Below are 25,065 nucleotides of genomic sequence, written 5' to 3' on the forward strand. Positions count from 1 at the left end.
ACCAGCTATCAGGGGAATTCTCTGAGCCAGGCAGTCACCTCTAACTCTTCTGCCAGTTAAGGCGAAGGGGGCTCTTTGTGGTAAGTGTGATGTTACACTCCTCAAATGCGTAGTTATGATAGCTTTTCTTAAATGCTTATTCAAACATTTATTCGTGAATAAGGGAAGGAAATGGGATTTGTTTAAATTCAATTTCTAGGTCCAATGCAACCTATTATGGCTGTCCCCAATACTGAACCACCGGGTTATCATCAGTACCCCACCCCACACAGTCCCCTCAAACTAGTCACAGCCTCCAGATTGAGCCCCGAATCTGTAACCACTCCAAACAATACTCCCCAAAGTGCCAATGCCCTAAATAGACCCCCTGCCATCACCAACCACCAGAGAACCCTCTTCTGTCATCCATACCTACAAAATCCCCCTGTTGTCACCAACGCCCCAGGCAGGTTTCCCTAATGAATAGTCCTCTATAAGAGCCCTATCCCATCAGCCAGAGCCCCACTCACCCCTTCCCCTTACCAACGTCCACCGAGACCCCACTCCTGTTACCAGTTCTCGAATATCCCCTCCCCATTCACCAATATCCCTCACGGACATCTGTCACCAACTCTGTCATCCCCACTCCGCCGGCAGCCCCTCTCAGCGCCCTCTCCTGTCCCGCCCCTTGACATGCGGCCCCGCCCCTTGACATGCGGCCCCGCCCCTTGGCGCGGCGTCCCAGCGAGCGGCGCCGGAAGCTCCGCCCCCTGAAGGTTGCTAGACTCCGGTAGCCGGAAGTCCCGCCTGCCGTGTAGTCGCCGCCGCCGCCGCTACCGCTGCCGCCGCCGCCGCCGCCGCCACCGCCGCCGCCGTCGTTGTTGTTGTGGTTGGTGCGCTGAGCTCCGCGGCTCCGAGAGCCGGCTGCATCCTTTCCCCGCTGCCGCCATGAAGTGGATGTTCAAGGAGGACCACTCGCTGGGTAAGCGCTCGGCCATTGGCCCCGCCATGGGGGCTGGGGCGGCGGGTGGGCCCCCTCCCCCACTCGGGCCGCCCTGGGTTGGGCCCGGCGGGGCGGATGCCGCACTCTGGTCTCGGGTCGCCGAGGTCCCGGCACCCCGGGCGGCTGCCCACCCACCCCGCGCCGACCTCTGCGGGACCTTCCGGAGCCAGTGGACCGGGGACCGAGGTTGCCGGGACGCCTGAACGAGGACCTGGGGCGTTCGCAGGTCACGGTGGGGAGGAGGGCCGGGAGCTCGGGACCCGGCCGGCCGGTCAGGCGCGACAGTCAGCCCGGTGCGTTTCTCCCATAGAACACAGATGCGTGGAATCTGCGAAGATCCGAGCGAAATATCCCGACCGGGTTCCGGTGAGTGGACTCCCCGCCCCCTCACCTCGCTGTCACCCTTGCTGTTTAGGACCCGTGATAGGGCCCCAGGCCATTCAACAGTTGACAAGTTTAGATTCCAGTCCCAGTTATAGTAGTAGATGGGCCAGACTGGGTAAGGGACCAGCTGGGGCCGGGGCGTGAGGGGCTTGAGTTGATGCTGTTCAGGATGCCTCAGTGCTGAATCTCCTGATCTAGGCCAACAAGCTGTCAGAAGCCTCTGGGCTTCCCTAGACAATTATGTAATAAACGATGTTCTAGGACAGGGCAACAGGTCACAGCCACTTTTGGGAATGGTGGTGGAGGGAGACTTTCACTTTGGTCTTGGAAGTGGTACTTTAGTCTCAGGACATTGATCTTTAACTTTGAGCCTCCATCTTTACCTGACTTCTAGTTCCCTTTTCTCACTCTGATCTTGACATCCTTTCCTGACTAAAAAAATCTGAGAAGCCACTTCTAGTGGCTTGTGTTTAATCAATGATACTTATCCTGTATTTATCTTATGGTAGGGGAGATAGTTTCTGTAACCCTTATTTATTTTTAAGGACATCCAGACCTGTTATTGTAGCTTATTGCTTGTGAACAGTTCCTTTGGGGAGGGGGCAGGAGGGATAAATTTGAAACTTAGTTCAGAGAGAAGCAACAGGCCAAATGAAGAGCTTCGTTCTTGGCTGGCTGGGCTTGCCAGTCATTCCCATTAGTCCATCCATTCTCATTTCCTGTGTTCCTTGAGATCTTAATTCCTCTGTAGTGTGAAGGCAGATCCATTCTGTGGTCCAGCCTGGAGTAACAGGCTGTAGAGGAAACCCTCACCAGATATTTTCGAGTCTGCCCAGACAAAATGTTGAAAAGCTTTGTAGTGAGGGCTGTGTTTCTCTTATGCGTGCTGACATCAGGGATGAGAAATATAATAGTTGACCACAGAAAAGCACTTACCGTTTCCCTATAACACATTTATATCAGTTCTTAACCTCCAGAGTGTGTGGTTTATTAAATCAGGGGCATATTTTCTCATGTTATGCAGTTTCCCAAACACCTCCTTGCCCACACACTGTTCATCAGCTCTCCACCAATGCAGGGCCAGAGCCTCACATTAGAAATCTAGTCCTGACCTTTCTTTACTTTCACAGGTGATTGTGGAAAAAGTCTCAGGCTCTCAGATTGTTGACATTGACAAACGGAAGTATCTGGTTCCATCTGACATCACTGTGGCTCAGTTCATGTGGATCATCAGGAAAAGGATCCAGCTTCCTTCTGAAAAGGCAATATTCCTGTTTGTGGATAAGACAGTCCCACAGTCCAGGTGAGAGCTGTGTACTGCTATTGGCCATCTGCTTGATTGCTTACAGAACTCAAAACTTTGGAGGTCTGAAAACTCTTAGAGGTCCTGACGAGAAATCTGATTTTTGTGCTCCCTGACATCAGGAGTTCAAGGAAAACAAGAAAGGGCTTCAATAGGTGGGTGTGCGCTTTGGGTTAAAAAAACAGAACAAGGCCTGGACTTAAATATCATCATTTCTTTTTTTTTTTTTTTATCCTCAAACACCCAAGAATCCTTTTAAATAGTTCAGGACTTAATTAGGCTTAAGCTATCAGTAGAACTGAAGCCTGAAACAAGGTTTTCTCCAAATGATCCATGAAATAAGTCCTGTCGTTCTTCCCCAGGAGCTTGTGGTCTCTGCTGAGGCTCAGCTTCAGTTAATCACCCTGCCTACTTGCTCGCTTTCCAGGCTCAGCTCTGGCCACTGTGAGAGTACCCTGAGAGCAGCTGCCTGATCTTCAAGTACGTGGAAATGGCTGCTGGCCAGCAAAGGGCTCTGAGGTCTCTTTACAGACTTACACCTCTCTTGGTACCACCTGCTCTGACTTTCAGAGTAACCACCCCCTTGCTCTTGCTCTTGTGCTGCCTGGAAGCAATCTTTGGGATAACTTGGGGCCTGAATCTAGGCAGGGGCATTACAGTTCCCTTCTAGGTAGTTGACAGTCTGACTTTAGTCCTCTGTGGAAAGAGGAAAATTTTCTGGCTCAGTCTGTGTCCCTGGTCAGTCCTTTCCTATTACTGATTTGAGTACTTCTAGGCCCCTCCTCTGAATGTGAATTCCTGGCTGCATCTCATCTTAGTGACCCAAACTAAGTTTCATTTGTTATCCCCCCAAAAATAGTACTTCTGAAGCTAAGGCTTTAAGAACTCCTGGGAACTAGCCCAATGTGGCCAAAATATGTTTCTTTTGAAAATCCTTGAAAGCTCCAGAAGAGGCCTAAGCCAAGTTCTAGTCCTTTTCCTATGAAAGGTAGACAACTCTGGCTACTTTTTGGTCTGATTTTCTCTTTCCCAGTCTCTACCACCTCCACCTCTTGGTGTTTGGCAGAGTATAAGGGAGAAATGGAAGGTTCTTCCGTTAGGCCAAGGTTCTGCTTGAGGAGACAGGCCAGGTCCTGCCTAATGGGTGCCATTGGTTTGCTTACAGCTTTAGCTCAGGAAGCTGCGGTGTTGCCAGGGGTGACCTGGTCATCCCATTGGGCTCTCCCAGCCTTCCTTCGCAGGCCTCTGGGCAGTGTGGTGCTAGGTACACTCTTCACTAGGGAAGGCTGGTGAAGCCCTGGGCATCTGTGGTCACTCTCCACTTCCCTTCAGGTAGTGGGGGAGGTAAATCTTCATTCATGCCACCTGCAACTTCTGCAGCTCCTTGGTGGCCCTATGTTTTCTCCTTCCTGGTGGTGGCTTCTTATGGGAGGAAGTAGGTGACTAGGATCTGTGGCATTGAGTTTTATTTTCCTTGATTCTAATCCTCTGATACTTCTTGAAAGAAATGAAGCAGGCTTCTGGAGACATTAAGATTACGTTATCTAGCAATTAAAATGGCTGAAGATTTTAACTAACGCCCTCTCCCCCATTATCCCTGAAATATAAATAGAATTGGAAATGAAAAGTGATTCTCAGGGCGGCAGAGGCTGCTTCAGGGCCATTTTCTCTCTAAGTTTTATTTGCCTTTCGAACCTGGTAAGAATCCTCCCTGAAACAGATTACACCAGTGACCCAAGTCACTAACCAGCCCCTCTGCCCAGGCTCTTCAGCACCCTTGGACCCAGTTAATGACTTCCTGCCCCATATTTAATGTACCAGTTCTTTGTTTGTTTGGTTTTATTCTTAAAAACAAATTTGCTTATAAATAAAAGAGGCATGTGACATCATTGGCCTTTATGCAACTGATGGCTTCACAAACAAAATTGCCAGTCTCCTTCCTAAAGCTATTGTTTGACTCAGTGTTGCCATTTCCTCCCCAAGGCAGTAGCAGCCTCTTACGTAGCACTTTTCAGCCTCCTTAGGGAAGCATGGAGCCTCCTTTAACCTTCAGCCAGTGCTTGCAGCCTTTGGAGAGTGGCTGGGGAAAACAGAGTTGAGAGAGGAGGAGCCCTCCCCCATACCATAACAGACAGATCTACACAAGGATAATTTACGTCTGCGGCTGAGCGAAAGTAACTTCATTTGTTCCTGCCTTGGAGCGGAACTTTGCAGGTGACCATCACGTAAAATAACGTGATTATTGTTTGAGTAGTTAGTATTAAATATTGATTCTAGAAATAGAGACAGAAGCAAGTCTCTAAGAGTTTTACTTTCAAAATTCTGAGTTCTCTTTTTTAAAAAAGGGGAAATCTCAACTGCCTTTTCCCATTTCCCATTGAAAAGTTGAATTCTCTGCCTAGGTGCCTGCATCCAGAATTGGGCCAGAAACGAAGGGAAAACTATGCCTTGGTGCAGACAGGACTTGAGAAAGAATATCAGTGTATGTTTCCCAGTCACAGCTTTAGAGGGGAACCCAGACGTGGCAGTGGTGCCCACCTTTGGTCTTTGTTTAGAGCACAGATAAGAGTCTTCTTAATCCCCTGTCTAAAATAGAAACAGGAGTATATTATTAAATAAAATATATCTAAGATGTTATAACTTGGGAATGTTATATTGGGAAATCCGTCCTGTTTAAGATTATGGTGTTTAGTTGCTCCTGGCTCTTAAAGAGGTACTAAGTAAAAGAAGTTGTGATGTCTTATAGTCCAGACTTCATTTAGAAAGGTGCTTAAATGAAGCACATTTGATCATTTCTGGGTAAATACCTCTTCAAGAGCAGGGTTTATCTTAACAGTGGAATAGAGTTTATTTATATCAGAGAAAAATCTGATAAAAGGAATAAGCAGTAGTTAATTTTTGTATTTTAGAATCTTGGGCAGCCTTTAGGGCCATGTTAACGTTCACTCTGAGGCCTGTGCCTTTCCAGGATCCACAGCAGTGGCCGTTGTCCTCCCAGTTCACCCCACCCACCCTCCCCCTGCTGGGAAAGAGATAAATCCAGATACAGTGGAAGCACGTGGGGCGCAGAGCAGATGGATGGCCGGGTGGCCCATCAGCCCAGCCAATTCCTGAGTCAGGCTGGACCCCACAGCCTCCGCAGCCTGGCCTTGGCTGGGCCCAGGGGAAGGCTGTGCAGGGATAGGGCATCCACACAGTTCTAGGTCAGCCTCCCCCAGTTCGTAGGCTGGTGAGCAGCTTGAAACTGGCGTGCCCTCAGCAGCATGGCCATTCCTGGGTGTGGATCCTTCTGAAAAGTGCCTTTATTATTGGTTAGTTTGTCTAGACCAGTTTATCTTGAATGGAAGTGTAGGGGACAGGGTTTTAGGGGGCAATTTAGGTTCACTTCACTCAGTACTTCAGGGTCCCACCATACCTTTAGCTTGGCTCCATGGCTTAAAACTGCCATTGGCTTTCCCATTTCTTCCCTTGTCAGACTCAGAGCTTGAAGGTGGCAGTCCCCTACCACCACTGCTCAGCAGCCTTCTTCTTGGATGAGTGTCTCTTTGCTTTCAGATCCTCTGCTGCTCCAGTAGTGGCCCATCTGGTGCTGTGTGGCTTGGGCCTCTGGATTCTGAGAGGGGAGCCCGACTTCTCAGAGGTGTACAGAACTTGTCCTAAAGGAACACACCAGCCTTCTGCTGTATGCTGCCTGCTGAAAAGGGGCACGTTTTGCATCCCTGCCCTTCCACTTGGCTATACTTTTTTTTTTTTTAATTATTTTGTGTCCCTCATGACTTTTTTTTAAAGAGGGCTCTTTTTTAAAAAATTTAATTTAATTTAATTATTTATTTTTGGCTGTGTTGGGTCTTCATTGCTGTGTGCGGGCTTTCTCTAGTTGCGGTGAGTGGGGACTACTCTTCGTTGTGGTGTGCGGGCTTCTCATTGGAGTGGCTTCTCGTTGCGGAGCACGGGCACTTCAGTAGTTGTGGCATGTGGGCTCAGTAGTCGTGGCATGTGGGCTCAGTAGTTGTGGCTCGCGAGCTTAGTTGCTCCGCGGCATGTGGGATCTTCCCGGAACAGGGCTCAAAGCCGTGTCCCCTGCATTGGCAGGCAGATTCTTAACCACTGCACCACCAGGGAAGCCCTTGGCTATTCTTTTTTTTTTCTTCTTTTTTTTGGCTTGGCACCCTGCACCCCACTCCACAAGAACCAAGCCTGACCCAGCGTGGCCTTGAGTGCTGCCGCCTCACCAGACCCTCTCTCCTGCTTTCCCTCCCACCGCCCGGGATCCAGCTTCCCTCCTGCCGCCTCAGCCATCAGCGACAGCGACACCCTCTCCTCCCCTCCCACGGCTCCCCACGCCAGGTCGCTGCACCAGACAGCGGGTAACCGCCTTGGCTATTCTTTTAATGGGACTTTTTTTTCTTTTTAATTTATTTTATTATTTTTGGCTGCATTGAGTCTTCGTTGCTGCATGTGGGCTTTCTCTAGTTACGGCGAGCGGGGACTACTCTTTGTTGTGGTGCGCGGGCTTCTCATTGCGGTGGCTTCTCTTGTGGAGCACGGCTCTAGGTGCGTGGGCTTCGGTAGTTGTGGCTTGCGGGCTCAGTAGTTGTGGCATGCAGGCTCTAGAGCGCAGGCTTAGTAGTTGTGGCGTATGGGCTTAGTTGCTCCATGGCATGTAGGATCCTCCTGGACCAGGGCTCGAACCCGTGTCCCCTGCATTGGCAGGTGGATTCTCAACCACTGCGCCACCAGGGAAGCCCCTTAATGGGACTTTTAAAAAAAGTATTTTTAAACTATATTTGCAGCCCTGCTCTTTTTTGGCTCCAGACCAAGTTATTCTGACTCTGTATGTGTGTGGCCTGATCCCACACGTGCTGTTTTTGAATTATACTGTACAGATGCGCCAGTCTTCTTTCTCGTCACCTAGAGAAGCCTTGGAATCAGGCGTTCAGTCACGGGCTGCTGACTGGAGCATTTAGCTCCCAGTGTTGAGCATTGTCAGTTTTCAAGTTCCTGCCCAAGAGATACCCTGAGTATAAGGACACTGTGCTACTGCCAACTAAGTAGAGTTTCCACATGACACTGCGTGGCAGAGAAAAGGAGAACAGTGAAAGGGCTCTTAAAATCATTAGGCACAGCCATCTAATTGTAAAATTACAGGATCTGAAGGACCTGCTGCTCAATGTGTGATACAGAAGCTGGCAGCAGTGGCCTTCCCTGGGAATTTGTTAGATAGAAATGTAGAATCTCATCCTTGACCCAGACCTTCAGAATCAAAACAGGCACTTTAACAAGACATCCAGGTGATTCCCTATGCATGTCTGTATGTGTGAGAAGTGCTATTCTAAGGGAGGTCTTCACAAAAGGTACAAGAATGCTGACATTAGGTCATTAGATCTAGTTGTGTATTCACATGGAGGCAGCACAACTTGGTGGTAAGAATGTCTCCTAGCTTTGTGATCTGGCATGAATTAGTTAACCTCTCTGTGCCTCACTTTGTTTTTTAAATTAACTTATTTATTTTGGCTGTTTTGGGTCTTTGTTTCTGTGCGAGGGCTTTCTCTAGTTGCGGCGAGCGGGGGCCTCTCACTATCACGGCCTCTCTTGTTGCGGAGCACAGGCTCCAGACGCACAGGCTCAGTAGTTGTGGCGCACGGGCCTAGGTGCTCTGCGGCATGTGGGATCCTCCCAGACCAGGGCTCGAACCCGTGTCCCCTGCATTGGCAGGCGGACTCTCAACCACTGCGCCACCAGGGAAGCCCTGTGCCTCACTTTTATTATCTGAACTATGGATTATGATTGTACCTGCCTCCTAAGATTGTTCTGAGGGTAAAGAGTTAATACATGTAATGCACTTAAAACAAGTGCTTGGCACATAGTGTTTGCTATTATAATTAGAATTTTTATGATCAGCCTTTATAGCTGCTAGGGCACTGTTAAATTTATAAACCAAAGTTTTACTTAAAAGACAGTGGAATCTGAAGACAGAAAGCCACATGATTATGGGTCCTCCTCCCCCAACCCCGTCAGTTTCAGAGCCTGCCTTAGACAGTAGTCGTTCCGTGGTCTTGTTCACTGCAGACAACGTTCAGAGTCTGGGGTTTATAAGCTCCTCAAGTATTTCTAACTCAGCAGCACAACTTAGAGTCACTGCCCTTGGGCTTGTAACTTGCTAGGAGAAGAGCAGAACTTAGTCTGGCAGATGGAACCAAACTTGACATAGGCATCAAGGTGTGGCTGCCGCCTTCGAATTGCACACAGTGTCTGCTCCTTCCAAACCCCTTTGGTAATGATAGTGGAGAGACTGTAGTTCAGGTCTTATCACGGTCACCCTGGACACTTGTACCAAGCGGGGCAAGAGAGTTGTGGCAGTAGCGGTAGCTGTTTTCCCCTTTGCCTCATTCTGAGGATTCTCAGGGAAAAGCTGGGTTCCTCAGGGCATTCCTAACCACCAGGGTAAAAGTCTTCTCGAGAGACCCCCGCTACTTCTTCAAGCCCTTTGCTAGTTGCTGGCTCTTCACTCCACTTCCTGGCTCACTCTACTTCCTAATCCCATGCTTTTAAAGATAAGCATCTCCAAAACAAACAAAGACAGACAAGCATCTCTCCCTCTGGCAAGGGGATTGTTTCTCAACTTGGCTGCCTATGGAATCATCTTGGGCATTTTTAAAAAACTAATTAATTTATTTTGGCTGCATTTGGTCTTGCTGCGCACGGGCGGGCTTTCTCTAGTTGCGGTGAGCGGGGGCTACTCTTCATCGCGGTGCGCAGGCTTCTCATTGCGGAGGCTTCTCTTGTTGCGGAGCATGGGCTCTAGGCGCACAGGCTTCAGTAGTTGTGGCATGTGGGCTCAGTAGTTGTGGCGCACAGGCTTAGTTGCTCTGCGGCATGTGGGATCTTCCTGGACCAGGGCTCGAACCCGTGTCACCTGAATTGGCAGGCGGATTCTTAACCACTGTGCCACCAGGGAAGTCCCCATCTTGGGCATTTTAAAACTTACTGATGCCTGGGTCCTACCTCCAGAGATTCTGATTTAATTGGTCTGGGGTGGGGCATGTCTTTCAAGCTCCCCATTGTTTCTGCTGTGCAGCTGAGGTTGAGACCTACCACCCACCACAGGTGTTCTCATGGGCACGTGTTCCTCCCTCTACCTGCTGCCCCCCGAGTCCTCACACGTTCCAGGGCAGTGTCGTCAATAGAAATGGCATGTGAACCACATATGAAATCTAAAATTCTCTAGTAGCCACATTAAAAAAAGAAAAACAGGTGAAGTTAATTTTAATAGTATTTTTTTAATCTGGTATATCCAAAATGGCATCATTTCAACATGTAGTCAAAATTGAGATATTTTACATCTTTTTTTTCATACTCTGATACTTTGAAATCTTGTGTATGTTTTACACTTACAGCACATAGCAATTCAGATGAGCCACATTTAAAGTGCTGAACATAGTGGCGACTGCATTGGACAGCAGAAATATAGGACATTTCTATCACAGGAGAAATTTGTAGTGGACAGTGCTGTTTCAGGGAGTCCTTATTTTACAAATTCCAGTTAGATCCTCACAGGAAGCACGATTTTATTGTACAAGATGCCAGTGACAGGCCATTCTGTATTCATACTCATCCACTCCTACGTTATTACTAGTTCTCATCTACCCACACAGCCGAACCAGCTAAGCTTGAAAATGGGCAGGAAGAGTAGGAAAGGAGAAAAACTCCCCTTTATAAGTAAATGTGGTCTGCATTCCTGTTTACATGGTGGTCCCATACAGCTGCCAGGAGCAAAGCAGCAGCATGGGGCAGTCTTTGCTTCACCAGCTTGAGGCCTCCAACCCCTCTTTATCTACCCTCTGGCCCTTGTTCTCCTGAGTCCTGCATTTAAGCATCTGTTAAGACCTGTCCGGGCTTAGTGACCTCTGTCACCTCGGGGGCCGGCTCTCAGACTGCTTTGTCAGTGCTGGTTCTGGTTGACCCCACCACGCATGGTCATGCTGAGGTTTAGCACATGTCTGCACCTCCTGCTTATCTCTAATAGAGCAGTCATGTGGCCAGAGCTCACCTGGGGCTCCAGGTGTTACTAGTCTTACTCTGGAGCCAGTGCACCTCAGCTTCATGGCAGAGAACTAGATTAGGTCTCCCCTGCTGCAGTCTGTTTTACCGCTGAGGGAAAGCCAGCTCTCCCACCCACACATGTTTAGTTTGAGCAATATCTATTTCTGGAGGGTTCTTAGGAAGCTTGGGCAAGACTTCTTTGGATCCCAGATACAATATGAGAGCTTTTTGCATTACATGTGAGGAAAGTAACTTCCCTTCGATGACGCCGATGCAGATCTCTGGGGCACAGGGTTTCTGGCGGGCGAACTTCCACAGGAATCAGCCCACTCATTCTTTATCATGCTAGGTACGAATTATAAATCTTCAAATAGACCAGCCCTGAGGAAAGGAAAGCACAAGTACTCGTCCTTACCTTTGTCTCTCACCCACACAGGGATGGGCCTCTTAGACTCTTATTTTGCTTATTAGCTTTTCTCCCTAGCCCCCCCCACCCCCCCATTCAGAAAGCATTGCGAAAGCACTAACCAGTACTAACCAACCACATCCACCCTAGGAGCTAGAGCTGGCTTCTGAAGGAATACCTTGGTGTAAGGGTGAGTCAAATGGCCTTGCCTGGGACAGGAGGATGGAGGTTGATTCTAGTCTTATCTACCGATTCCCAGAGAATTACTTTTTATCACCTACCACCAAAGGTGTGACAGAGTAGCTAGTTTAAGTAGTGAAATTCCTTATCCTCAAGCCATCTTTCTCCCAACACGTAGACTCAGTAATCAAACCCAATTCTCAATGTTGTTTTTTGTTTTTCTCTTTCAAGCCTAACTATGGGACAGCTTTACGAGAAGGAAAAAGATGAAGATGGATTCTTGTATGTGGCCTACAGTGGAGAAAACACTTTTGGTTTCTGAGGGCCAGTGCTGGGCTAGGTGCACCATTCCTGCTTGTGTATCTTGTAAATAGCTGGCCATTTTCAGTTACTATACCAGAACCTCTTAACATAGACCTATCAGTGCATTTGTAACTGGATTTATTTCTTAATATATTGGAAGGTATTGTTTCCTTAGACTAGTAAATTATCATACAGAGTTTTATTTTGAGTTTTTCTTTTTGTGCACTGTCCTCATGGCTATACTCTCCAGGGAGCTTGTTCCTCTGGGAATCTTATTTAACGAAGATATTTCCATATTGAAGAGAGGTAGGTGGGAATTAAAATGAAAGGGAGGGAGATGATGCATTTATTCTCGATTATGTTTGAGGTGTTAGATGGCTAAGTATTAAAAGCATCCAAATTAAATCCTTAGCAATCAGAACACTTGCTTCACTAGATTTTGCCAACTGCCAATCATGTTGGACTGAGCTAATCTGTTCCTCTTTCTGAAACTGTTAAGGTAAATAATTAACAATAAAACTTCCTCTTATAAAGGCATTGCAGTGTGACCATGTCCTTTATTCACCTTCTTATAAATGGGTCAGAGAAGTAGCTTCTACACCTGCCAGGCTAGGAGGAGGATTTGTGGGGCCTATGGCAGCACAGCTGGGCACAGGAAGCAGTGGTCTGTGTCATGAGGAGGGAACTTTTTTTTTAAGTGGTTAATATATTCACATGATTCAGATGTCAAGTCTCTTTAAAAAGGTATACATGGAGAAGTCCTTCTCCCACCACTGTTTTCTGATTACCCTAACCCTCCACTTTTTGGGAAACTACTTGTACTGGCATCTTCTTTCTTTTCAGAGTTTGTTTTTGCAAGTTCAGTTAAATATGAATATATGTCCCAAATGTTTTTTCTTATACAAAAGAGAACACATTATATCTATACTTAAGTACATTGGTTTTTTTAAAAACAGTATATCCTAGTGATCTTTCCATATCAGTTCATAGAAAGCCTTTAAATTTATTTTAGTATCGCATTGTGTGGATATATCATTATTACTGAAACTGAACAGGACCCTGTGGGGCTCCTGGGCACAGAAGCCTTTACGTGTTCCCCGTTTCTTGTAGGGAATAGACTCCAGCCTCCATGACCTTCCCTGAGTTTCGAAGGGCAGATTCAAACAGTTGCTGATCAGGGAAGGGAGGGGATGCAGAGACAAGGTGGTAGGAGCAGCCAAGAAACAACAGTGTAGCCTTGGGGGAGGTCCTGGTTCCAGGTCAAGGGGTACACATAACACCTTTGAGCTCTTTACAGAACTAAAACTCCCAACAAATGGAAGATGTTAGCATTCTTCATTCCAGAGAAGACCACCTGAGGCCAGATTAAAGGAACCAGAGAAGCTTATCAAGAGACCATCTGAGGCCTGGGACTGCCCTGGTGGTCCAGTGGCTAAGACTCCTTGCTCCCAACGCAGGGGACCTGGGTTCGATCCCTGGTCAGGGAACTAGATTCTCCCATGCCTCAACTAAAGATCCCACGTGCTGCAACTAAGACCCAGGCAGCCAAATAAATAAATATTAAAAAAAAAAAGAGAGAGACCACCTGAGGCCAGATTAAGGGAAACAGAGAAGCTCAGTAGGAGGAGACCACCTGGGGCCAGATTAAAGGGATGCAGGCCCTGCACACACCCTAATCTTATGGGCAGCTCTGCCCATTGCTATAAAACTCCTCACCAAATCCCCCCGGGGTTGGGATACACAGTTTTTGAGGCACGAGCCCACTGTGTCCCCCTTTGCTTGGCAAAGCAATAAAGTTTTTCTGCTTCACCCAAAACTCTTGTCTCCGAGATTGAATGCAGCACTGGTGCACAGAGGCTGAGTTTTCAGCAACATTCCTAACTAGTGCCCTATTAACGGCATTTGGGTGGTTTGAAGTCTTTTACTATTACATACCGTGTTGGAATGATAACCATACACGTTATATGTACATGCATTCATGGTGCTGCTTTACAACCACTTTCTACAAATGAAAATTCAGATTTTTCCAGGCCATACATTTTATGATTTCTCACAAATTAGATGTGTAGGCTTGCCACTACACAGATGCATCTAAAGGAAATGCTTATTTACTTCTCTAAGTCTTCCCCAGACTGTGGCTGGAGGCTAAAGCCATTACACAGATCATCAGAATAAAGAAACCAGGTATCATCCAGGGATCTAAGAACATGTAGTTAAAATGACTATCCAATTTTCTACTGGGGAAGGAACAAAGAGATTTAACTTCATCTTTACCAAATTATGTAAGCAATCCCTCCAAGTACTCTACTAATGTCAGCTTTCCAGATGGGATCAGAAAGCCAACTGTTTTTCTTTTAAAAGTAGTTTATAGTTACCATTTATTGAGCACTCACTAGATATACCAGATAATTTACATACATTGTTGCAATTAATCTTCAAAAAGCCCTTACGAGATAGTGTCATTCTTGCAGCCAGCCACACTGCCAACGAGTGGCAGAACTGAGACTCCAAACTTGAGATTTAAGAGAAAAGACATAGCTGGCAGTGTCATTTTGTGATTTTTTTTTTTGTTCCTATTTACAGTATGTCTCACACTGTGCTAGACACTGGGGAAAATATGAATAAAGCATTACCCCCTACTCCAGAAGCTTACAGTCTGGTGCTAACCAACACATAAACAATTACAAAGCACTGTTCTAAGTGGTATGTAGAAACTATTATTGGAACAGAGGAGAGAATAACTTACCTATAAAAACTATTCAAGCAGCCTTATTTGTAATATCAGTCAATAAAAATGGATTTGTTAAGATTGCTTTTAAAATGCAACAGATGAGTGAAGGTTTTTTTTTTTTAAAAAGGGAATTCCTTGGCAGTCCAGTGGTTAGGACTCTGCACTTTCACTGCCGAGGGCCTGGGCTCAATCCTTCTTCAGGGAACTAAGATCCCACAAGCCACGCAGTGTGGCCAAAAAAAAAAAGTTGCACGTAGTCTCCCCCGACTCTAGTCTGTAACAGACACTAGTAAGATTTTACAGATGAATTTTATCAAACTATGTAAGGAACCTTTAATCCTTTCTTAAAATTTCAGAGATTAGGAAAAGGGAATAATCAAAAATTAATTTTGAGACAAAATCTCAATGGCCAAAACTTTATGAGAAAAATTATACATTGATCTCATCAACATAGAAAAATCCTAAATATTAGTAAATAAAATTCAGTAGTATACCAAAACAATCATGACCAGGTAGCACTTAGCCCAAGAATGGGTTATATAGTTCATCATTATGTCTATTAATAAAACACCAATTTTTTTTTTTTTTTTTTTGCGGTACTTGGGCCTCTCACTGTTGTGGCCTCTCCCGTTGTGGAGCACAGGCTCCGGACGCGCAGGCTCAGTGGCCATGGCTCACGGGCACAGCCGCTCCGCGGCATGTGGGATCTTCCTGGACCAGGGCATGAACCCGTGTCCCCTGCATCGGCAGGTGGACTCTCAACCACTGCACCACCAGGGAAGCCCTAAAACACCAAATTTAACAAAGGAGAATGTTGGGCTGTACCCCGCAGGCCTTCAAGGCCTGTACTTGCCCAGCCTCAGACTGAAGAAAGAGCCCAGAGTCAGTGACAGAGACATCAGTTGTTTAATGGATAGGGGATCTTACACGTCCGGAGCAAAAGGGTCCTGGAGTGACACTCCACTGTGGATGGCAGACAGCAGGCAGGACATGGCAGAAGTCCAGGGAGCTGTGTGTGGGGGGGAAGGTTACCTGTTATGGGGAACTGATGTCAGGTTGGCTCATCCATTACCAGGGAAACCATCAGAGAGGCATGTCCCTCAAAGCCCCTTTGATAAAACTAGCAGGGTGGAGCTGTTTTGATAGAAAGATTAGAAGAATCACTAGCTGGGGGCAAGTACATAGGCAGTTACTGATTAGGCTCTATGATTAAGAGGGAAGGTCAGCCATGTGAGTAGGGTGTAGGTGAAGCAGGGACTGGTTAAGCAGGGGATGTACAGAGAGCAAGAGAACAAGGCATCCTGGATGGCTGATCACATGGCAAAAACTATATGATCATGTCCTAGATGAAGGGAAAGCACCTGAAACAACTCAAAACCTATTTATAGTTTTTTATTTTTAAACTTCTTAGCAAATTAAGATTTCTTTAATTTGATAAAGGGTATTCATAAAAACTCTATAGCAAATATGTACATTAGTATATAAAGCTATGGTGAGTATGGCAGTGTGGTACTGACAATGGGATAGGCAAATACTTTAATGGAACAGAACCCAGAAATAGATCTGTGTATAAAACATGTCAGAGGTGGCATGACAAGTCATCAGGGAAATGATGAACCAGTTAACAAATGGGACTGCAGCAATTAGTTACTTATATGGTAAAATTTCAGAGGCATTCCTATTAAAAAGAGGAACTAAAAAAGGAAATCTGAAGGGTGAACTTTATGGTATGTGAATTATATCTCAATGAAGCTGTTGAAGTCTGCGATCAGTGCTTTTACTCAACTTTGTCCTGGCATAAAACGAATATAATGAGGAAATGTAAATGAGAGGCATAAGAATCAGAAAGGAAGACTAAACCATAATATATAGACAGTGATAATCCACATAGAAAAATCTAAGAGAACCTATACAAATTAGAATAATAAAGTTCTCCATAGTTGCTGGATACAAGATCAGTTACAAATATTGATGATGTTTCTACACACCATTTGTAACCAGTTAGGGAATATTACAGGAAAAAATTTCAGTTTCAATAGGAGCAAAATGTATAAGTGCATAGGAATAAACTTAATAGAAGATACACTAATATACCATATTCCAGGATGAGAACATCCAATATGGTAAAGATGCATATTGCCTCCAGGTTAATCTGTGAGTTTAATGCAATTTCAATAAAAATCCCAATCAGTATGTGTGTGTATGTGTGGTATCTGACAATTGATGGTAAAATCCATGTAGGAAAGCAAAAGCCAAGGATAACCAAGAAGTGTTAAGAAAAACAGGCCAGGGAGATTTGTATTAGCAGTAATTAAGTAATTAAGACTGTGCCATATGGCAAAGAGACAGACACATAAACCAGGGAACACAACAGAAACCCAGAAACAGATCCATGTTTAAAACATAGCTGTATTTTGGGAATTCCGTGGCAGTCTAGTGGTTAGGACTCTGCACTTCCACTGCAGGGGGCACAGGTTCTATCCCTGGTCCGGGAACTAAGATCCCCGCAAGCTGCGTGGCCAAAAAAAAAAAAAGGCAGTACTTTAAAGCATCTGGAGTGAAAAATCAAAGGGGAAATGATGAACTAGTTAATCCATTATTTAAAACTGGTTATATATACATGAAAATAGATTCCTATACTATATAATAGGATTATAAAATAAATTCAAGGTGAATTAAACATCTAAAGCTGGAAAAGCAAAACTTTAAAAAGAATGAAATAATGCCATTTGCAGCAACATGGATGGACCTGGAGATTATTATACTAAGTGAAGTAAGCCAGACAAAGACAAATATCACATGATACCACTTACATGCTGAATCGAAAAAAAAAAAAAAAAAGTGATACAAATGAACTTATTTACAAAACAGAAACAGGCTCACAGACCTGGAAGACAAACTTATGGTTGCCAAAGGGGAAAGGTAAGGGGGGAGGGATAAATTGGGAGTTTGGGACTGACAATGTACACACTACTATATTTAAAATAGATAACCAACAAGGACCTACTGTATAGCACAGGGAACTCTGCTCAATATTCTGTAATATCCTAAATGGGAAAAGAATTTGAAAAAGAATAGATACATGTATATATATATATAACTGAATCACTTTGCTGTACACCTGAAACTAACACAACATTGTTAATCAACTATACTCCAATAAAAATAAAAATTCAAAATAAAAAGAGTTGGGGGCTTCCCTGGTAGCGCAGTGGTTCAGAGTCCGCCTGCCGATGCAGGGGACACGGGTTCGTGCCCCGGTCCGGGAGGATCCCACATGCCGCGGAGCGGCTGGGCCCGTGGGCCATGGCCGCTGAGCCTGCGCGTCCGGAGCCTGTGCTCCACAACGGGAGAGGCCACGGTGGTGAGAGACCCGCGTACCGCAAAAAAATAAAAAATAAAATAAAAAGAGTTGGGAGGAAGTTCTTAAGATAAGCTACAAAAATACAAACAATAAAGAAAAAGGTTAAATTTAAGTACATTAAAATTTTTTTAAACATCTTTATTGGAGTATAATTGCTTTACAATGGTGCGTTAGTTTCTGCTTTATAACAAAGTGAATCAGTTATACATATATATATGTTCCCATATCTCTTCCCTCTTGCGTCTCCCTCCCTCCCACCCTCCCTATCCCACCCCTCTAGGTGGTCACAAACCACCTAGCTGATCTCCCTATGCTATGTGACTGCTTCCCACTAGCTATCTATTTTACGTTTGGTAGTATATATATGTCTATGCCACTCTCTCACTTTGTCACAGCTTACCCTTCCCCCTCCCCATATCCTCAAGTCCATGCTCTAGTAGGTCTGTGTCTTTATTCTCGTCTTACCCCTAGGTTCTTATGACATTTTTTTGTTTCTTAGATTCCATATATATGTGTTAGCATACGGTATTTGTTTTTCTCCTTCTGACTGACTTCACTCTGTATGACAGACTCTAGGTCTATCACATTAAAATTTTAAAAATTATGTTTTTTATTTCCTCAATATTATTCTTCAGTAATATTTTTACTGAGGGCATGCTGAAAAGTTGTTTTGATGTCACAAAAGATTTGTCTTATTAAATGGGAATATCACTCCACCTCTCTTTAATAAAAGGTGACCACATATATTATGGAATTTGAAAAAGCTTCATAACTTTAAAGAATTAAACACTTTATTTAAACAAAATTAATAGAAGCTGCAGATTGGATGAAAATGTTTGTAACAAATATAAACCAAAAAAGAATTAATATCCAAAATAAATAAAGAACTCTTCCAATAAGACAAACAACCCAAGAGAACAATGGGCAAAGACAAAGAATCCTTAACTTCACTCCAGGCCACTGTATATGTTGTCCATGCACTAACTCTATCGAGTGCCTTTCACAAAGACTACAATATGAACGGTGCCCCCTAGAGTTGTGCAGTGTACAACCTCTACACTAAAAGATGCAGACTTGCACTGTACAGTTGGTGGCCTTATGAAATGCAAAGGAAAGTAAACTCTGGTTTATTTTTTCACACTCATCAGATTGGCTAAAGTTTCAACATATAAAATGTTAGGGAGGATATGAAACATCTGGAATCCTCATAAACTGCTCTGTGGGTGTAAACTGGTACCATCACACTGGAAAGCAATCTGACAATATTCAGTTAAGTTGAAGATGCAGATAACCCATGACCTAGCAAATTCCATGTCTAGGTATATATCCTAGAAACATCCCCACCCATGTACAAGAGACGTGTACAAGAATGATCACTGCAGCCTTGTCTACATGAGCCAAGAATTGGAAACAGACTAAATGTCCAGCAACAGGAGAACAGAAGGATAATATGTGGTATAGCCATACAAAGGAATACTATATAGCGGTTAAAATGAATGCACTAGAACTACATATGTTAACATAAATAAATCTCCAAAATGGTGCTGATGAATGAAAAAAGCAAGATGCAGAAGTATATTCAGCATATCATTTCTATAAAGTTTAAAAACATGGAAAACAATTCTAAGTATTGCTCACAGATATAAAGTTATGTAATAAAAGTATAACCATGCAATTCAGGGTGGTGGTTACCTAATGGAAGGAGGGGAACAGTATCAGGGAGGGGTCAATGTGGGGTTTCAAATATAGCTAGTCATGTTTTATTTCTCCAGAAAATAAAAACCTGAAGCAAATATAGCAAAATATTTACTGCTGTTATTTCTTTTTATTGTTATGTTTGAACTATTAAATAACTTTTTAAGTTACATCAGTGAGAACAGGGATTGGGTCCTTCTCAAAGAACAGCACACGGGTGCCTCCAATTTCTCACTCCCCTTCACTCCTCAGCCCAGGAGAGGCCAGCTTCTACTTCCCTGACCCTGCGTTTGCTGAGGTTACCAAAAATAACCTTGTCCGCCCAGCTCAGGGGCTGGAGGGGAACCACGAGGTTCTTAATTCTTACCTTCCTTGTCTCTTTTTCTTTTAATATATTCTACACTCCAGATTACTCCCTCTTTGAAGCTCCTAGTTGCCTTTCTCCTGATTTTCCTCTGGCCTCTTGGTCACACTCCTTCTTGTGCTTCTCCACCTATTCCTGAACTCTCCATGTTCCCCAGGGTTCAGTCCAGGGTCCCCTTTTCTTCTCATTCTCTACACATTCTGCTTGGATGGTTTTATCCTAACCCGTGTCTTTAAAGACCTCCTATAAGTGACTCCAAAATCTTGATCCTCAGTCCATCTCTCTCCTGAGCCCCAAGCCAGTCCTTCCAAATGCCCCCTCTTAGGTCCTTGGCCAGCAGTATCACAGAAATCCCAACTGTCTGAGCTCATCGTCCCCTGCCTGCAACTCCTGACACTGACCCCCTCCCCAGCCCAGAGCAGCTCCTCTTCCTGGATCCCCTTTCCTCATATACAGCACCCCCTTCCCTCCTCTCACCCACACAAGAACCTGAGAGCCATCCTCAATGCTCCCTCAATCCTCATCCCCTACCACAATCAGCCAATCAGCCTCACCAGCCTCTGCATGTTTCTCAAGTCAGTCCCCTCCCAATGGCTCCTAAAACTGTTATTGTCTGGGCCTCATCATTTCTCTTCTTATTATTACAGTAATCCCCCAACTGTGGTCTCCCTGCCACCATCCCTGTCCCTGACTAATCCATCCTCCTTGTTACAGAGGAGAGCGATATTGCTAAAATGCAACTTCCATCCCAATACCCTTTCCTCAAAAATCCTTTAAGTGGCAAGTCATTGGGATAAAACCATTCTCCTTTGCAGGACTCAGAAGTCCTCACCGACTTGCCCCGAGTGCCTCTCCAACCCCTCCCACACTCCCCCAGCCCAGCCACGCAGTGCTGTCGTCTCTGGCCTTTGCATACGTCGATTCTCTACCTCAAATACCCTTCTCTCAAAGCTGTCCCTATGTGCGCCACCAGTTTCTCTTTGCTCCCCCTTCACCTCTGAGCAAGTATACCTGGGCCTATGAGATCTTCCTGTGCCCCTTCCTCTCCCAAGTTGGGAATTAGACCTCTATCATGGCCATCCTTGTGTTCCCTGCAAAGTCACTTTCCCACCTTCCCTATCAGTCAAGGAGTTAACAAGAGGACTAACCCCCCTCCTTGTATTTCAGGTGCACAGCACAAAGCCTGATATACTGATGGTTTCAGAAGATATATGACAGGTCCACCTGGAACTGAGAGCCTACCTAACAAGTGCTAATGCATCTTAATGTTGCAGCAGTGGCTGAAATACGTAAAATATGTACTGTAGCCACACAGAAGGCATGGGGCAGGTATGTGCACCAGGGCACCAATTCCAAAGGGGGCCCAAGCATCTCCTTCAAGGAGAATTTAGAAGGAGGCCACGTAAATGTTCTTATTCTCAAAAGCCTCACTCTTCATTAGGCTGAATGGTAGAATGCTTTAAAAAGCACAATTGGGGATTTTATTTTTTTATTTTTTTACTTTTAAAATTTTTTCTGGCTAGAACCTTTATTATTTCAGAAATAGGCATCCTATGTAACTTGAGGTGGGTAGAATAGTTATTTATGGATTACTGTAGTAAATATTTGTCAAAACACCAAGTATCTCAATAATCATACACATTTCATTCATAAGAACTTACAAAAATAACTCTTCTGTGTCAAAAAACTTATAAATAATGGTCTATGGAGGAGAGAAGGAAAATTCTGCTAGGGGAAACTCTAGTGAAGCATTTTCTCCATTACATTTTTGATTGATATAGTTCATGAAAGAAGCCTCGCTTTGCCTTCCTTTTTTTTTAGTGATTTCTCTGAGAGGGAATGCAAGAAACTAAATCTGAGGGGGAAAACTGCTTTCATAATCTCAAGTGTAAACCACGAATAGGCTTTTCTGATAAAAGCTTTAAAGCCTGAAGAGATAAGAAAGGCAAGCATGTATTCCTTTAAACATTTAAACATTTCAATAAATTTGCAAAAATATTCAGCAACTGTGCATGTATTGTTTGTATACTTAAAAATGCAACAATTTTCATGCTTCGAATATTTTTTCCTGAGTGTTTTAAGCATGTTTTGTTCTCGACAATTCAAAAGTAAGACTTACACACACACATAATATATACAACAGGAATTCTCCACATGATTAGCATTGTGGACTCTCCTAACAGTGTCAAACAATGAGAAGCCAAACGTGATCACATCCATATCGTAAGGAGAGCCTGGAGAATCACGTATGTCTTTGTTTTCTGCTCAGTGCTTCTGATAAGTTCAGCAGATGTACGGCCATGACTTGTTTCCAAACATCCAGACCCCCTCACTGGCTCACCACGATTACACGAGTGCTAAGTTCTAAGTATTCGAAGAAAGACTGCAGGTGTCGCTTTACTTCTCTCTGGTCCCTTTACCAAACCCCTACATCACTTATGACGTTACTTGTTAATATTTTGCAATCCAAAATGAAAAAGGCAGGTACACGAGTTTGCTAAATTTCATTTAACCAAATAAATTTAAAAATAGATAAAATACTTAAATTCCTGCAACACAAAACTTGGTTTTCATATTCATTTGAACATTTTCGAATTACTCAAACATGAGAATTGAAAATGTGTTGCTATTTGGAAGAGAACTACTGAGTTTATTCTCCAGAAGAAAAAGCAGACCTGAAGCATCACATTACTGGAACACCTGAAATGTTGACAAGTTCTTACCTTCTAAACTTCAACGAAAGCTGCTTGCACAAACTATTTAAAGAATATCTGCCCCGGGCTTCCCTGGTGGCGCAGTAGTTGAGAGTCCGCCTGCCGATGCAGGGGACACGGGTTCGTGCCCTGCTCTGGGAAGACCCCACATGCCGCGGAGCGGCCAGGCCCGTGAGCCATGGCCGCTAAGCCTGCGCGTCCGGAGCCTGTGCTCCGTGACGGGAGAGGCCACAACGGTGAGAGGCCCGCGTACTGAAAAAAAAAAAAAAAAAAGAATATCTGCCCCTATTAAACAAGCCAGATATCTGATGTATTAAGGAAGTCAGAAGCTGAGTCACTTCATTTCTTTCTGTTGACTCTAGTTGCCAGAATACTGGCAACTCGCATCCATGTAGATTCCCAGCATCTAATTGATGGGATCATATTTTTGAACTCCATATACTGGTACTACTTCTGCATGCTTGATTACTTTCTGTGTATCATACAGAAGAAACATGCTGAAAAGAACTAATCCACCATAAATTGTCAGTACAGAGTGGCACCAGCCACAGTGGTAAGTGGAAGAAACATAGATCCTAGTGAGGACACAAAGACGACACCCAGGCCCACGCCCAGGGGTGCTCCCATGTTCAAAAACTTCTCACTGGGTGCACATATGGCCACAGTGGAGAGGCCTCCCACAATACCAGCTGTGTACCATGTAGCTGTGATGAGAAGAGGCGCCCCCTAATATCGTCAGAGGAGCCACCACTGCACCCATCACACCAGAATGTAGTAACCAAGCAAGATGCTTTGGGCCTGGGCTCTGGTCATATGATATCGACTGGACCAGCATTCCAGCTCCAATCATGGCTGCAAAGGTTGCACCAATTGTCACCCAAGAGCCTTTCATCATGAAGTTCATGAGGGCAGGAGTTCTGCTCACTGCCAGGGCAGACAAAGCTGTTATGCCGATACTTCCTGCTAAGTACATATAGGTGGTATGAATTCTATCCTTCACATACTGAGGCCAAATTACAGCTTTTTCAATAGCTCCAATCTCATTAGACACTCCCAAGCCATAGTAGCACAAAGCTCTAAGACCAACAGCAGCCCCTCCAGCAATCTTCCCATCTGATCAATTTTAAATATTTTTTCCAATGATGGTTCCAAAGCTGCCTCCTTGAGTTCTTGGCTAGTTTTCCCACGCCAAATTCCAATTCTTGTCCTGGTGGCATTCCCTGCTGGGTGTTAAGAGCCATTGATTTTTCGTGATGGAATTCTTCACAACAGGGGAGGCCTTGGTGAAAGCTGGTGGAAAACCCTGGAAGGTAGTGTCCGGAGACACACGAGTCTTGCGGCCAGCATGGTGGTGCACCAGGTTTACCAAGCGATCGGAAACGCTCAGTCCCTGGTCAACTCAAGCGCGCAGTTCCCCTTCCGGCCGGCAACACGCAACGACTACCACCTCCCATGCCCTCCGCCCACCTCTTACTCAATTGTGGATTTTAAATTACCCCTTTCATCTTTATTTCCTCAGGGAGAAAAAAACAATCCTGGTGGTTGACATCAGGAAGGCGAGGCCACGGAGTTAGGTAGGAGGATCTACATATTTCTCTGTGATCAACAGCTCTGCTTCCTCACCTCCTTAGCTGCTGGAGACAGGCTGCTGCTTCCAGATGTGGGATGGGGTGGTGCACAGCAAGGGGCTCCACAAACATCTGCCCAACACGCTTCTCCTAAGGACGATCTCTTAACGTTTGTTAGCAAAAGTTCTGGAAATCAGGATCAGTAAACTGCAGAGTACCTTATAAGCGGCAGTGACAGACCAAGGCAGGAACTGCACACGCGGTAGGCAGCCCTCCTCATGCCTGTGCTGAACAGTATCTCATCTCATCGCCACAACCCCACTGCCGGGGTGGTGTTGCCCTCATGTCAAAGGTGAGGATACTGACGCTCTGAAAATGCACTTACCCACCCAAGATCACACACTCAGTCCATCCTGGAGTCACAATTCAAACTCGTCTATGGCCAAAGTCCATCCTTGTTCTGCTAGACCAGAGGTTAGAAGCTGAAGGCCTGTGTCTACATGGACCCTAGACATGTACGTAAAAACACAAATTTCTTGCTTCTCTTCAAAAAATTCCAAAATAATGGCTCCTCTTTGGACAAGGAACTTGCCAGTTCACTCCACATACTTTTAAAAAAAAAATTTTTATTTATCCATTTATTAGGCTGCACTGGGTCTTAGTTGAGGCATGTGGGCTTCTTAGTTGCGGCATGCATGCCGGATCTAGTTCCCCACCAGGGATCGAACCCGGGCCCCCTGCATTGGGAGCGTGGAGTCTTACCCACTGGACCACCAGGGAAGTCACTCATGCCACCTATTTTTTAAACGTTTCCTATTCCTGGATATCTTTGGGCTTACAACCTTTGCACCATAGTTTACGTGCCATCCTTTATTTAGAACAGAATTCTTCCAAAGTATATGTAAGCAAAATACTAACCCACATTGGTCAACCCCATCTTTCATGGGAGAGGCAAAGAGCTGGGCTGCATGACCTGCCTGCATCGGCACAGGTGAGCGAACGGTGTCACCCGGACCTGTTGAGACCAT

The 25,065-nt window shown here is 45.0% G+C and overlaps 1 protein-coding gene and 1 pseudogene across 1 annotated transcript; one reads left to right on the plus strand and one right to left on the minus strand.

Annotated features, from left to right (window-relative positions):
• The first annotated feature begins 792 nt into the window (after nt 1–792).
• On the plus strand, nt 793–12,138 carry GABARAPL2 (GABA type A receptor associated protein like 2). The gene is made up of 4 exons (XM_060000387.2): nt 793–961; nt 1,293–1,348; nt 2,497–2,669; nt 11,530–12,138. Exons 1-4 carry the CDS (start codon nt 928–930, stop codon nt 11,618–11,620), a joined length of 354 nt encoding a protein of 117 aa, XP_059856370.1. The 5' UTR covers nt 793–927; the 3' UTR covers nt 11,621–12,138.
• Nucleotides 12,139–22,721: 10,583 nt separating this feature from the next.
• Nucleotides 22,722–23,934, minus strand: LOC132417128 (growth hormone-inducible transmembrane protein pseudogene; annotated as a pseudogene).
• Nucleotides 23,935–25,065: the final 1,131 nt, after the last annotated feature.

Source organism: Delphinus delphis, chromosome 20 (genome assembly GCF_949987515.2).
Source record: "Delphinus delphis chromosome 20, mDelDel1.2, whole genome shotgun sequence".
Lineage (NCBI taxonomy): Eukaryota > Metazoa > Chordata > Mammalia > Artiodactyla > Delphinidae > Delphinus > Delphinus delphis.

Coding starts and splice junctions, on each gene's coding strand:
- GABARAPL2 (XM_060000387.2), top strand. CDS start 928: ATGAAGTGGATGTTCAAGGAGGACCACTCGCTGG. Junction 1,349..2,496: donor AATATCCCGACCGGGTTCCG/GTGAGTGGACTC, acceptor TTACTTTCACAG/GTGATTGTGGAAAAAGTCTC. Junction 2,670..11,529: donor AAGACAGTCCCACAGTCCAG/GTGAGAGCTGTG, acceptor TTCTCTTTCAAG/CCTAACTATGGGACAGCTTT.